The sequence below is a fragment of the Polyodon spathula genome, chromosome 13, assembly GCF_017654505.1.
Source record: "Polyodon spathula isolate WHYD16114869_AA chromosome 13, ASM1765450v1, whole genome shotgun sequence".
NCBI classification, from domain to species: domain Eukaryota; kingdom Metazoa; phylum Chordata; class Actinopteri; order Acipenseriformes; family Polyodontidae; genus Polyodon; species Polyodon spathula.
In genome coordinates, this window is record NC_054546.1 from 28,061,758 (window position 1) to 28,078,157 (window position 16,400).

At 42.7% G+C, this 16,400-nt stretch overlaps 1 protein-coding gene across 3 annotated transcripts in view; it reads right to left on the reverse strand.

Moving 5' to 3' along the window:
- Positions 1-11,559: 11,559 nt before the first annotated feature.
- LOC121326071 (C-type lectin domain family 4 member A-like) overlaps positions 11,560-16,400 on the reverse strand; it is a 39,942-nt gene continuing 35,101 nt past the window's right edge. For all 3 annotated transcript variants that reach the window (XM_041269223.1, XM_041269224.1, XM_041269222.1), the window contains one exon: positions 11,560-12,915. In XM_041269223.1, the coding sequence (XP_041125157.1) occupies positions 12,726-12,915 (190 nt within the window). In that variant the 3' untranslated portion in view covers positions 11,560-12,725. The remainder of the gene's footprint in view (positions 12,916-16,400) is intronic.

Genomic DNA, 16,400 nt, shown 5'->3' on the forward strand with positions numbered 1-16,400 from the left:
GAAAAGTTTACATATCACAATGTATAGAAATGTGCATATAGTTGTAAGCATTTACCCCCTCTATTTGTAGCAATGTAATTTATGAATGTATTAAACATTATAAATATTGTTCAGCTTTACACATCAATTGTACCTCTTGTAAGGGTGTATTATATATATATATATATATATATATATATATATATATATATATATATATATATATATATATAGTGCTGTAATATATATATATGCTATAATATATATGATATATATATATTATTTCATATATTATAATAATAAAGTATATAAAAATGTATGATAAAATGGGCTTTCTTTACCGGACACATGTGTATATTTGATTATATATAATATAAGTTTTACAAATGTAACCATCCCAACTTCTACTCGATAAGTCGGGAGAAGATGACCATATTGACGTGTCGTCTCTGGTATTTACTGCACAGCACATACTGTATTACTGCAAAATGTCATAGTATACAATTTCATATGTTATAATTCAATTATACAAACAAGTCCCATATATATATATATATATATATATATATATATATATATATATATATATATATTAATATGTATATATATATATACGATTTATATATGATTGTCCTTACATTAAAAGTTTCTCAAATTAGGCCTTAAAGGTCATTCACAACTTTTCTTAATTAATAATGTGCTTTGTTCAACACATGGGACGAATTTAAAAGTATCACATTCATCACCCCTTTCTTATCCAGTTGGTCTGAAAAACATCGCGTGCGGCTGTTGATTTTATTTCTGTCATGCCTATTGAGCCACAACCCCATGACACCACGAGCAAAGTCTCCAAGCCTGCAGTTATATCCATCTCGAAGGAACAGCATTCAGCTCAAAAAAGTTTCAATGACAGTGATGCCCAGCTTAAAACCTAAAAGTGAGAGAAAACAAGACCATGGTAAACAACAACATGTCACCTTGTGTGTGACTCGGGATCCTCAGAACTGGGATGGCCACGTGAATACTGGGATCGGCAGAGCTGAGATTGCCGGGTATGTGATCCAGGGCTTGTTGTGTTTGTAGTAGGGCGAGTTTATGGGATCAGGTTACCCATCCCCAATACCAACATTTAATTTTTTTTTTTTTTAGTTTGTTTTAATGTTGGGATTGCCGGGACTCCAAAGGTAGCATTGTATTGGCTCTGGCACTCCTGTGGGTTAGGAAGGCAAAACCATCAGGGACTGTTTCTCCTCATTGCACTACAGTAACCCTGCTGGCCAGACACCCAGTGAGATAAAAGTCAGACACCTGCAGGGCTGGGCTTTACTTACCAGTGGTCGGTAGCTCGCTGACATCCGCTCTCGAGTTCCTGGATGAAAAAGGTGGCTTGGTCGTGGGATCAGACACCCAATGAACCTTCTGGTCTCCTGAGGCATGTGGGGAATTGAGCATGAGGGGAGAGTTACTGGGCATTCCAAATTGGAAGAAAATCAGGAGAAAATAATAATTGTACACACCAAATAAAATAAAAAATACAATCAAAAGACATACTTTGTGAGATTGATAATATATTTTGAGAAATTATTAATATAATTTAATTATCTTTTTCAAAAAGGAAGCTGGCTGGGGTCGTTGGATCGGAGGATGATCACTGAACCTTCAAATCTCCTAAACTGTGTGAGGAGGTGCTGCCGCGAGGGGAAACTAATTGGACATTCCTAATTGGGCAGAAAATCGTGGGGTAAAAGAACTGGACACACTAAAATATATTTTTAAAAAGACAATTATGCACAAAAAGGGATGGAGAGAGAGTTGATGGTTTAAAGTCAAAATGAAAAACATACTTTTACGGTTTAGCTTTTTTAAAATAAACTTTTTTATACTGTGTTTTAAAATGTTTTTTTGCTTTTAAATGTATTTTTCACATTATATTATACAACTGTTTTAACATTTGATCTTGGTTTCTTTTTTAGTTTAATATATATCTTCCTTTTGTATAGTGTTGTACAGTGCTTTGAGATACTATTTGTAAGAAAGGTGTTATATAAATAACATGTTTCGATTTGATTTGTAAACCTGTGATTCTAACAGGACACATCACATTGTGATAAAACAAACATCACAAGGGGTCCCATTGATATAACATTGTGGTCTTGCTGCTTGTACAGTGCTTGAACCCGGTATAATTGAGTAACAGCCCACACATTCACAGATTGAGGAAGCACTGCAATAAAACAAGCATACCTTTAAAGAGATCCATACCTTCTTCTTCTTCTTCTTCTTCTTCTTCTTCTTCTTCTTCTTCTTCTTCTTCTTCTTCTTCTTCTTCTTCTTCTTCTTCTTCTTCTTCTTTATTTATTTATTAGCAGGTGCCCTTACTTAGGGCAACTTATTGTTGTATACAAAATAAAATACATAACAAGAACTACAGTACAACTAAGAGCAAGATGCAAAATACAATGACTTCAGTTCTAATAAGAGCAAATACAAAACACATCAATGATCTGGAGCCAGTGGAGTGAGTGGAGCAGTGGAGTAGCGTGGGAGAAGTGAGACAGCACAAATTCTACATTAATGCAAAAGAAAAAGGAAAAAAACAAAGTACTTTAAATCAGCTTAAAAGAAAACAAGAGATTTGAAGCAATTTAATATCATTCTTGCTTTAAAATCATTACAAGATGCAAGCATTTTTATTCTTAAACTTCCTAACATGCACAGAATAACCCAGGTATTAAATCCCTAAGAAAATGAAACTGTTTGCGATGTCTAACAAAAGTTGCAACTCAACATATTTGGTGTCTAAAATAATGTAATTTCTTATGGTAAAAATAATAGGTATACAGAATAAAATCTGAATGATTTAGCAAAAGTTGTGTATGTTATAAGTTTCACCTTTCTAAATTGTGATAATGAACTCATCAAGGTTGTGAGCCCATCCAGATATGAACTAGCCATAAAGAAAGGTCTCACACCAACTATTTCAGGCAGCTGGGGGTATTGAGGTATCTCAGGGGTTTCGGGGTGACTTACATGCCATGGGCAAGCTCTTAAATTGTTCCGATGAATGATCTTTTCCAGTACCTTTTGATGCTCCGTCGCACTCAATATTACAGTACAGCCTTTGCCTAAAGGTGCAATAACTAAAAAAGGGTTAGGGTTCCAACAAGGTGCCAACTTCACCCTTGCACGGCAGTGGAAGTTCCTTACCAGGACTCGCTCCCCTGGTAGTAAGGGGGTGTTCTGAGTCTGTCGATTGTAGTCTTTGTACGTTCCCTCACACTGTGTGGTATGTCCGCTCCAGCATCTTGTGGTGGGAATGTACCCACCACGGTAAGGTCTGGCATGTTTCCATCGAGATTACCCCAATCATCACGTTCACTGGCAGGCGGGCATGGTGCCCAAACATTATGAAGAATGGTGTCAGCCCTATACTACTTGAACAGAGTTATTATTAGCATGTATGAGTTCTGGCTACCTTGCAGCCCAAAAATCTTGTTCCCCCTCCTTAAGGGAAGCCAACAAAGAAAGAAGTCTGATTCAGTCTCTCGCAAGCTGCGTTACCCTGTGGGTGATATGATGTAGTGAGGCTTTTCCTACAGCCATACAAACTACTCAGCCCTTGAATTAATTCGGACTCGAACAGTGGGCCCCGGTTGGAATGGATGCATTCCGGGCACCCAAAGGGTTGAATGATGGTTCTCCATAATGCTTCAACAGTAGTGTGTGCAGTCTGGTCTCTCGTAGACTCTGCACAAGCAAATCTGGAGACAATTCCACCATCACCAGTACATAAGGGTAAGTATCACTGTTGCATCCAAATGACAAATAGTCAATGGCTATAACCTCATCGGGTATGAAATGTAAATAGGAACAAAAGGAGCTCTCACCTCATGTAGGGCCTTATTACAGCCATAGTAGGGGCATTCCGCCGTCCAGCGCTTAACATCTTCACTCATGCCGTACCAGTAAAACTGTGTGCTGGCAACGTGTCCAAAAGACTTGTGGTACCTCTTCCAGACTAGTTGTCCCTGGTTGCAGGGGACCACAGTCTGCATTCCCAGCTCTCCATTCCTTCCATTTGTAACTGGATCCATTCTTGTAATAGCCTGTGGGCTTCCAATGGTGCCGCTACACAAGCCGAGGTCTCTGTCTGGGTCCCCTGTTGCCATCACATCTGAACCCTCTGTACTGCAGGGTCCTACTGTTGCCACGTATACCATGGGAAGTCCAGGTCCTGTTCTTCCGTTTCTCCACTAGGCGGGGGTATCCCTTTATCCTCCTGCAGCGGTACCTGTACTGGGGTAACATCTGCTTCCTGCTCCCCCATCAGTCTAGAAAGGACAGCCATTAGCCATTTGCGATTAGCAATTCCAGGGCGAAACTTTACATCAAAGGAGAAGCTAACTAACTCGGCCACCCACCGCTGTTCCGTGGTACCCAACTTGGCTGTATCTAGATGGACCAATGGGTTGTTATCAGTGAACACAGTAAAGTTGACCCCCCCTACAAATAATCCTTAAATTTCTCAGTGACCACCAGTAATCCCAGTTTAAAAGAACTGTAGTTCTGATCGTTCCTTTCGGCTGGATGTTGGCTCCTACTAGCATATGATATTACTCTATTGTGCTAACAATACCCCAAACCATCTAAACTGGCTCCATATATACCAGAAAGGGGAGAGTAAAATCATTATAGGCCAAAATAGGGGCAATCGCAAGCACTTCAAAAGCAGATTGGAACTGGGCATTCCATTCCAAAATGCCATTTTCTTCCCCAAATCAGCAGTCCCATTCAAAAGCACATATAGAGTAGCGGCGATTTTGGCAAAGGCTAGGATAAATCTTCTGTAGTAGCCCATAAAATTCTAAAAACGAGCAAGACATACTGTTGAGGGTGGGAGCCAATCGTGCATTACCGCTAACTTCTCTGGGTCAGTAGATATTCCCGCTTGACTCACCCGATGCCTCAAATGAAACAGCTTGTACTTCTTGGGCTGAAGCTTCAACCCATGTTCCCACAGGTTCCGAAATACTTGTTGGAGGTGGAGAAGATGAGCATCAAAATATATAATCACATCGTCTAGGTAAATTAACAGGGGATAATTTACCTGACCTCCCAAACAACAATGCATTAGCCTTTGAAAGGTAGCCTGGGCATGACACAACCCAAAGGGAATCTGTTTGAACTCATAGACTTCGAGGGGGCTAGTGAATGCAGTCTTTTCCTGGTCGTGGTGGTCGATCTCGACCTGCCAGTATCCGCTGGCCAAGTCCAACGTAGAGTACCACTCTGCCTTCGTAAGTGTTGTCGAGGACTCCTCTATGTGAGCCAGGGGGTAGGCATCCTTATGTGTAAGGGCATTAAGCTTCCTACTACTACTGTCTATTACTTTCACAACTCCCTGGTCGATCATATTTTGGAGCAAGGTCCTCAACTCCTGGTAGAAACTAGGGGGGATCAGTCTGTTACGTTCGCAGGATGGGAGGGATCCTCCCGTAGGGATATTTTGGAGGATGTCATTCGTTCATCCGAAGTCCTTGTCATGAGCCGTGAACACTCCCCTCCAGTGCTGTAACAAGTCATCCAACCTAGCTTTTTGGTCCAAAGTCAGGCCATCTCCTTCCAGAGCTCCTCCTCCGTTACAGGGAGCTGGATATGGTGGACATCGATCGTATCTCACAGCATTTCACGTGCAAGTAAAATGTAATAATATGTGAGCACGGGGAATTGCACTTTATTAATTCTCGTGTAGTTGTACCACGACTCCAATTGAATGATTGATTAGCATTCGAGTCTCTGTCAGCTGCATAAAAGCAGCATGTTTTCACTCACTCGGGGTTGTGTGTTCGGGAGTGGAGAATGGGAGGGAGAGAGAGAGAGAGAGAGAGAGGAGAAGCGTAACTATAAATATCAATGCTATGAGTGCTGGAAGCACCAGCATCGTACTTGTTTTGTGTAGCATTTGTCCACCCTGTTTTGTTATTGTCTACTCAGGGTTTGTCTATTTATTTTGGCCTCATGTGCCATGTGCTGTTTTTGTTACAAACCTTTTATTTTCTGTCTGTTTAATTTTTAAACTGTGCATCGGCGCCTTCACCATTCCAAAACCTGTGTTCTGAGTCAGTTCCTGTTTCTGGTCTGACGTCAACCACTTCAGCCATCTTTGTGACACGCGGTGTCAGTAGTGGGAATTGAACCCATGCCTCCATTCAGAGACCAGAACAGGGACAGCAGTTTTTTGGGGGGGAAAAAAAAGACTGTTGTATGTTTTTTTTTGTGTGGAGGGGAAAAAAACAAAGTGTTTTTGGATTACAAAAAATAAATGAATAATAATAAAGAAATGGGAAGAAGCGGGAGAGGAAACTGGCAGCAGCAACTGCAGGAGGAGGAGGAGGACACAGAGGAGTTCCACTTGAAGGCTAGGAGACCAGGGCGATACAACCAGCCGTCGCCAATGTGCCCCCTCTGTGAACAGGGACATCACTTTTCATGCTGTCCCTTCTGCAGTTATGAAGAGGAGGAACTAGAGCCCAGGAGGGAGGAGACAGAGCCTTTCCCGTCTTCTGAGGAGATGCTGCACTGGGTGTCGGACCCGGAGTGGAGGGGGGAGGACCTCCCACTGGTTGTTGACCTGCTGTGGGCCAGAGATGGGGAATGTTGGAAACGCTAGGAACAACATTTCTACCTAATGCCCTTTGTGAACCCGGCAGCTGTGGTGAGCAACTACTTGGCTGCTGATATGGGACTGCCCCAGCAGGTTGTATTCCAAGTGGGAGGAGCCACACCTACCTGCATCCTCATTGGGCTGAAGGGATACTACTTGCAGCTCCCATCTACATCAGCAGAGGAAGAATGCCTGCTGGTTTCACCTCCAGAGCCAGAGGGAGAGGAGCCATCTCCAGCGCTACAAGGAGAGAAGCCGTTGCTGCCGTCTACAGCGCCAGAGGGAGAGGTCCCACCGCTGTCTCCAGAGCAGGAGGGAGAGCCATGTCAGTCCACTGCAAGTGAGGGAGAGCTGCACCAGTCCTCTGTAACACGGGTACACAACACGATGCTCCCACCTCCATCGTCAGGACACCATATGACTCCACCACCTCCACCGTCGTCAGGAGAAGAGCAGCAGGAGCTGTCTCTGCCTTCGCCACCGCCAGGAGCAGAGGGTGAATGCCTGCTGGGTCCCCGTCTACCAGAAGAGGGTGAATTCCTGTTGGGTCCCTCTCCACCATCAGAGGATGAATGCCTGCTGGTATTACTTCCCCACCCCAACACAAGGAGAGGAGCTGGAGCTGCCTGTGCCTCCATCACCATCAGGGGGAGAAGATCAGGAGCTGCCTCTCCCTTCACCAGAATGAACAGGACTAGATGCTGGCGGTCCTCAGCAGCCCTTGCATAGGCCGCTGAGGGAAGCACATGGAAGAACCGCCCTGCTGCAGTGGATGAGAAGAGGGCCAAAACCCACACCCCAGCTTGTCCTGACTCCCTGCCTCACTTTGCCCAAGGATGGCTGTCTTGCTTTACCCAAGGAAGCCTGCCTGACATCGCCTGGGGTTGCCTGTTGCTCCGCATCGCGTGGAACTGCTGGCTCTTCACCTGGGGTTACCGGAACTGCTTCCCCAGGGGTCACCGTCAGCTCTGCTTGGCCGCACAGGTCAATGTGGCCGAAGCCCCACCAGAGGGAGCTGCCAGCTGTGAAAAATGGTGGAGAGGTCAGAGTTCTGGGGGCTGGAGTCCCCCCAGAGGGAGCTGCCGGCTATGAAGGGGGGAGAGGTCAGGAGACCACCTTCCCTCGCAGTAGTTTCGCTGCTGGACGTCTTGGGAGAGGTCTGGAGACCACCAACCCTAGCAGCTTTTCCGCCGCTGGACTTGCCCTGTCTGAAGGAGTCAGTCTGGGAGGTGTCAGCACATCTGCTGATAGCCTCAACATTGGCAGAATTTCCGCTGCCAGTGGTACAGTGGAAGGAGAGATTCACCCCATTGTCAGCACGTCTGCTGACAGCATGGCCAGTAGTAGCCTGGCTACTGGCAACATTGCCACCCATCAACCCCTTAAAGTCCCTGTTCTTGGCCCAGGACATTGAGCGAGACTTTTGGGATTTTAAATGGGGAGGTGGCCATTGATGCCGTGTGTGCTTTGCAAAAGGGGAGGTATATGTGGCAAAGTGCCCCGCCCCTGTGTGTATTTTGTGTTGTATGTTGTGTGTTAATGTTGGTGTATAGTCATTGGTACTCGGGATATAAACGGGTGTGTGTAACACGAGTGTTTAAAATGTATATTTGTATTTAGGCACGAGGATTGCACAGCACTTCACGTGCAAGAAATATGTAATAATATGCGAGCACGGGGAAATGCACTTTATTAATTCACGTGCAGTTGTACCGCAACTCCAATTGAATGATTGATTAGAAATCGAGTGTCGGTAGAGCTGCACAAAAGCAGTATGTTTTCACTCACTCGGGGTTGTGTGTTCAGACTGTGAGAGAGGAGAAGCGTAACTATAAAGATCAATTGCTATGAGTGCAGGAAGCACCAGCACCGTACTTGTTTTGTGTAGCATTCCTCCAACCTGTTTTGTTACTGTTTAATCATTTTGTTTGTCTGTTTATTTTGGCATCACATGCAGTGTTCTGTTTTTGTTAGAAACCTTTTATTTCAGTTTATATTTCAGTTTAATTATTAAACTGCGCATCGGTGCCTTCACCATTCCAAAACCCGTGTTCTGAGTCAGTTCCTGTTTCTGGTTTGACGTCACCCATTGCAGCCGTCTTTGTGGCATCTGTGCATACATATTACTTGTGATTACTTAAACTATTAACTTATTCATGGCTGCAGTTTCCTGTAAACTTTCGGTATTAAAAATTAAGTGTAAATTTTAGACATCATATCCCGATTACCCGTAATTCTATAGTTACAGCTTTTTCCCCCCACATTAACTCGAAGACCTCTTCTATTTACTTACTCTCCTGAACTTTTCACTAGTCAGAGTACAGTAACATTGCACTGAGTCACTTAAACTTTTGTGTACATCCCAAAACATGTTTTCATTTTTGTACACTGCAGTTATACCTCCTTTAAATATACAGTTCCTATAGGAAGTATTCAACCCCTTGGATATTTTCAGTTTGTTGAGTTACAACCTGAAATCTTGAAGCATTTTTTTCCCTTGATTTACACAACCTACTAAACACTTTCAGTGTGTGAAAAAAATGAGGAAGTGAAAAAATAAATCAATTAAAAATAAAAACCTGAAAAGTCTTCATTAGATAAGTATTCGCCTTTGCTATGACACTTCTAAATAAGCTCAAGTGCAACCAGTTACCTTCAGAATTCACACAACAAGTTAAATGAAGACCATCTGTGTGCAATAAAAGTGGTTCACATGATTTCAGATTAAGTACACTGTCTCTGTAAGGTCTCACAGTTGGGTAGTGCATTCAAAGCAAAGATACTACCATGAAGACCAAAGAGCTTCCAAAACATCTCTGGGATAGAGTTGTGGAAAGGCACAGATCAGGGGAGGGTATAAAAAGATTTCAAAGGCATTGAATAGCCCTTAGACCACAGTCAAGTCAATCATTAAGAAGTGGAAGTTATACTGCACAACCCAGAATCTCCTTAGAGCAGACCGTTCTCCCAAACTGAGCAGCTAGGTAAAAAGGGCATTGGTCAGAGAAGCCATCAAGAGGTCAATGACAACCCTGAAAGACCTACAGCATTCCATGACTGAGATGGGAGAAACTGTCCATATCTCAACAATAGCTCAGATACTCCACAAATCTGGCCTTTATGGAAGAGTGGCAAGAAGGAAGCCATTTCTGGAAAAAGCCCATGTAAAAGCCTGCTTAGAATTTGCAAAAAGGCTTATGAGAGACTCTAAAAAGATGTGGCAAAAGATTATGTGGTCCGATGAAACAACAATTTAACTATTTGGCCTAAATGCAAAGCATTATGTCTGGGAAAAACCCAACACAGCACATCACCCAGGTAACACCATCTCTACTGTGAAACATGGTGGTGGCAGCATCATGCTATGGAGATGCTTTTCATCTGCAGGGACTGGGAAGCTTGTCAGGGTAAAGGGTAAAATGGAAGGAGGTAAATACAGGGAAATCCTTGAGGAAAACCTGCTTCAGTTTGCAAAAGACCTACGACTGGGATGGAGATTCACCTTTCAGCAGAACAATGACCCTAAGCACACAGCCAAAGAGACGCTGTAGTGGCTTAATAAAAAGAAAGTGAATGTTCAAGAGTGGCCCAGTCAAAGCCAAGACTTTAATTCAATTGAGAATCTGTGGCAAGGCTTGAAGATTTCTGTCCACCAACGATCCCCATCCAACTTGACAGAGCTTGAACAATTTTGCCAAGAACAATGGGCGAACATTGCACAATCCAGATGTGCAAACCTGGTAGAGACTTACCCCAAAAGACTCACAGCTGTAATTGCTGCCAAAGGTGGTTCTACCAAAGTATTGACATAGATGGGTGAATACTTATCTAACCAAGACATTTCATTTTTTATATTTTTCACTGAGTCCTGTTTCACAAAAAAAATTATCTTGCCTCTTCAAAGTTTTGAGTAGTTGTGTAAATCGGAGGAAAAAAAAAAAAACATTTAAATGGATCAAGATTTCAGGTTGTAACACAACAAACTGTGAAAACGTCCAAGCAGTGAATTCTTACTGTAGGCATTGTATATATATACACCTCCTTCAAATATATCCATATTAGCGTTACCACATTTCATGACTATCTTTATTATGCTAAACTGTGCTTCGCTATATTGTATTATTCTTGCTTACTTTAGTTATCTTTCCTATAGACCTCTATACAGCTCTGCAGTGTTGAGTGGAGTTCTCTCTCCTATAGACTTCTACACAGCTCTAGATCAGCAACATTAACAGTTAAATACACAATAAAAAGTTAAGTCACAATAATATCTATCTATCTATCTATCTATCTATCTATCTATCTATCTATCTATCTATCTATCTATCTATATATATATATATATATATATATATATATATATATATATATATATATATATATATATATATATATATATAATATAGTATATTTATACAAAATATGTTGAATCACAACCAAATACAATGCAGACAGCTCTATAGAGTTAAAAAAAAAAATACAAATATAAGATAAGAATATCCAAAGCAATAGTTTAATCAAACTGCTGAAGAATATTGCACTAGTAAGACATTACATTGAAACCCAGATCTCATAATCTTGTTCAGTTTGACACGACAATCTGTGAGCACTAACATACACACACCGGTTGTTTCTGAATATGGTTTTTACTTCAGAAGTTTTCATCCCTGACTTCAATAGGCAATCATGGAGACATAAATGATGTGCAGTCAGCATGTATTGAATGCTCATGGCTGCCATGTACAGTCTTGTTCGTGTGTTATTTGGGAGTAGTCAAGTAGACCATCGTTTCAGCTGGTGCTTTCATCAATGTGCTGATTCAGACTGTCTGTGGGGGTGTGCTTCTATCAGTTAGGTAGGGCTGGCCCCTCCCTGTGAGGAATCAAGTTGAATCTACCCATCATTACGATTAATCCTTTTGCTCTGTTCACACTAGCATTTTTATACCGGTATCGTTGCGGAACCATACTGAAACATCTGTCCAGACGGGAGTTCTTACTGTTGTCGTATCGATGTAACTGTATCGTTACGAAACTCACAAAAGAGGTTTCGTACCGGTACTGTTTCGTTAGGACTCGGAACAGCTTAAGTGTGGAAAGGTAAACCGACACGGTGATACAGGTAAGTTAATATTCTGAAGCACACACATGTCTTGCTTTAAAGTTTAAATACTTTAAACAGCTTTACATTTTACGGTGAGCAATACCCGTATCATGGGCTGCACCAAAAATGCCAAAATAAGTGACAAAATAATCTCCTACTAAATAAGTGATGATGACTATGAGGTAAAGGGTACTGAAGAGCAGTGCCACTCTAAAACACCACTAACAGATGTGACAGAGGTCATCATGGAAACAAGTCCAGAACCCGAACACTGTTGATTTAAACATACATGAATGTGGACAGGTATATCGCAGCTGTATCGATTCTGTACCAGTATTGGAAAATGAGTTAGGAGAGAAAGTGGATTCATACCGGTATATTCTATAATGAAACAAACTGTACTAGTATCCTACCGATACAAGTGTGAACAGGGCTTCCAATCTTGTTGTTAGGGTCCTCATGCAAGATGTGGAGCTTTCTGCACTCATCGTGTCTTTCTGTGTGTCCCACTCTACATGGTGAACATGATAACTGTTCCTAGCCTCCTAGAGAGCTTTCACATTATATTTGGGTGAATCCAATATTTATATATTTTACAAGAGATCAGGGTTAGCGAGTCACTTCGGTGCATGTGTGCAGTGGTTTTAAATAAATACTGAAATTCTGATCACATTGCTAAACTACCTGAGGTAAGTTTTATGTCTCAGATGCACTTTTACATTTTGAGATTCTTATGTTTCAGTTTTGTTTCTGAACAACAATGCAATTCTGTTCTCAAGGCCAGACTACATTAAATACAAATAACCACCAGCTCATTGTTATCTGTGCTTTTTCATAATGTGGGAATCAAACGGTTAATATGGTAATGTTGGGGGATGACCTGCATGCTTGTCTATCTGAACTGAGCTTCTTCTATTCTTTCTAATCTTTCTTTGTGCTTCAGCAACCCTAACTTCCTATTGTCCTGATAATCCTCTTATTAGGCAATCACTGTCTTAGTTTCACAAATCCTTTTATATTGTTTTGTGCACAAGGCATCAAACCAGGTCTCATTGGAATTCCTCTTTGGCTGTAGTTGTGCACAATCTTCCCCAGACGGGTCCACTCCAGTATAGTTATCAGGCTCTTTACCATAATCAACACCGTTATAAATCCTACTGCCCCAGAATCTGAAAGAGATGAGGAGCAATGACAGTCAATATAACAGCACTAAATTGGACATGCTCACTGTTTCACTGCAACACTTAATCAGCACTTAGTGAATGTGATATTTTTTTTTGTTTGATTTTTTTAAACATTTGACATTAAAGATGCAGACCTAGGCTGTCATTGGTTTCTTAAACAAATATAATTGAATCAAAAATCTTTGAGCTTTGTGAATATGACCCAGTTTCATTGCAGCATTCAAGCAATGCTACTTGCTTTTTAAAAGTTCCCCATAGTAAGCCTGCACTGTCATTTTGCAGTTTTCCCACGGTTATGCTATGCATTAACTATACTTTACCAAGGCTTGCATTGATTTTTAATATGCTTTACCATACCTCTCTGGTCTTTACAATGCCTACCTATGCTGTACCATGCTTTCACTGGGCTGTATTACACTTGCTATGGTACATCTTAGTGCTCTCATGTTAGGGGACATGTTAGGGCAGTTTGTTGTATTAAAGGAAGCATACTGTGTTAATAATAATAATAATAATAATAATAATAATAATAATAATAATAATAATAATAATAATAATAATAATAATAATCTTTATTTTGTATAGCGCCTAAATGCAACCACTCAAAGCAATGTATAGTTTAGAACAATAATACTAAAAACAATTAAACAAAGTACAAACAACAAATTCACAGCATATAGTTACAAATAAAACATATTATAAAATAAAACATTGCACAGTGACATAAGCCTAACCATGATGAAATGCCTGTACATAGAAATGCCTTTTTAGTTGGTTTTTAAAAGCAACAGCAGTATTAGCATTGTTGATCACCTCTGGAACATTATTCCAAAGCCTAGGCGCAAAACAGGAAAATGCACCGTCGCCCATTGAATGAAGCTTAGCCTTTGGAATCCTTGACATACCTGAATTCAAAGGTTACTAGTGGGAAGGTACCTTGTTAACAATTCAGAAATGTACCTTGGGGCCAAACCATTTAGAGCCTTATAAGTTAGTAGTAACATTTTAAAATCAATCAATCAATAAATGTGTATGCGTATAGATGTATTGACTCTTCTGAAGGATCTCCTCCACTGCTGGACTGAAATTGTGGCCTGGAGATTTGGGAGCTTCCAAAAGCGCAGCCTTATCAGCGTCAGGCACCTGCGCCTGCGACAACCACAGCTGTCTGCACACGACCACTAGGCTCGCCAGCTTCCGGCCCATGGTCTGACCCTGCAGGCCAGAGATCTGGAGCAACGTGTGAGACAGAAGTCACAGTTCTGTGACCACTGGCTCTGGTAGCGGGGCATCACACAAAACTCAGTCCAGGTATGCAATGAGCATGCTGGACATGTTCGCTAGGCGGGTACTTTGGGTTCCCGCCACATAGGCTCTACGGAAGTGTGTGTCCGTTATCCTGCACTGCAGGTTGGGGCACACAGGGTCCATGGGCATACCTCCCACCGGCGGAGCCTTAACCAAGGCCACAATTCCACAGGAGGAAAACTGGCCAGGCTCAGATTCTCCGCCTCTTCCAGCGAGGCCAGAGGAGAACTATGTCTCAATTACGCCGGCGCTGTAGCATTGCGGTTCCAAGATGAACGCATCTCCTCCATAAAATCGGGGAACGCTGTGAAAGGTTGAGCTCGGGGAGCCACGTCATGTGGTCCAAAGACGGAATGGCGTGGCCCTGTTTATGCTGTCCAGGAGGTACCTGTCCTGCAGGTATGCCGCCACACGCCCCATAAGCGTGGGCAGCCTTAGAACTAGGGTCGTGTCAGCCTGGAATTCAGGCTCCCTCTTAACCTCCATATCCGGATAGAACGCGGACACCCCATGAGGCAGCGTTGGAAAGCGCGTCCTCATCTGAGCAGAGAGCCCGGTCAAATGCAACCACTCAAAGCAATGTATAGTTTAGAACAATAATACTAAAAACAATTAAACAAAGTACAAACAACAAATTCACAGCATATAGTTACAAATAAAACATATTATAAAATAAAACATTGCACAGTGACATAAGCCTAACCATGATGAAATGCCTGTACATAGAAATGCCTTTTTAGTTGGTTTTTAAAAGCAACAGCAGTATTAGCATTGTTGATCACCTCTGGAACATTATTCCAAAGCCTAGGCGCAAAACAGGAAAATGCACCGTCGCCCATTGAATGAAGCTTAGCCTTTGGAATCCTTGACATACCTGAATTCAAAGGTTACTAGTGGGAAGGTACCTTGTTAACAATTCAGAAATGTACCTTGGGGCCAAACCATTTAGAGCCTTATAAGTTAGTAGTAACATTTTAAAATCAATCTTGCTCTTAACCGGCAACCAATGCAGTGAGGCAAGAACTGGTGTAATCCCCTTTTCATGCTGGGAACACTTGTAAGTGTACCAAGTACAGTACACTTACTAAGTGTGCTCGGTGCTTTTCAGTGGAAACCACCTTGGATCGTTTCTCTTTCACACTGGATGTGTGCAGAGTACACTTGGAAATGTACTGAGTTCACTTCCATCTTTTCAAGTGTACCAAGAACAATTCCCTTTCACATTACACATCTGCAACTGTACTGAAAACACAAAAAACAGCTAATAGCTAATAAATGTGTATGCGTATAGATGTATTGGCTCTTCTGAAGGATCTCCTCCACTGCTGGACTGAAATTGTGGCCTGGAGATTTGGGAGCTTCCAAAAGCGCAGCCTTATCAGCGTCAGGCACCTGCGCCTGCGACAACCACAGCTGTCTGCACACGACCACTAGGCTCGCCAGCTTCCGGCCCAGGGTCTGACCCTGCAGGCCAGAGATCTGGAGCAACGTGTGAGACAGAAGTCACAGTTCTGTGACCACTGGCTCTGGTAGCGGGGCATCACACAAAACTCAGTCCAGGTATGCAATGAGCATGCTGGACATGTTCGCTAGGCGGGTACTTTGGGTTCCCGCCACATAGGCTCTACGGAAGTGTGTGTCCGTTATCCTGCACTGCAGGTTGGGGCACACAGGGTCCATGGGCATACCTCCCACCGGCGGAGCCTTAACCAAGGCCACAATTCCACAGGAGGAAAACTGGCCAGGCTCAGATTCTCCGCCTCTTCCAGCGAGGCCAGAGGAGAACTATGTCTCAATTACGCCGGCGCTGTAGCATTGCGGTTCCAAGATGAACGCATCTCCTCCATAAAATCGGGGAACGCTGTGAAAGGTTGAGCTCGGGGAGCCACGTCATGTGGTCCAAAGACGGAATGGCGTGGCCCTGTTTATGCTGTCCAGGAGGTACCTGTCCTGCAGGTATGCCGCCACACGCCCCATAAGCGTGGGCAGCCTTAGAACTAGGGTCGTGTCAGCCTGGAATTCAGGCTCCCTCTTAACCTCCATATCCGGATAGAACGCGGACACCCCATGAGGCAGCGTTGGAAAGCGCGTCCTCATCTGAGCAGAGAGCCCGGTCAATCCACTCGTCCTGTACTCCCCTGGAGGGGTCAGGGGGCGGCACA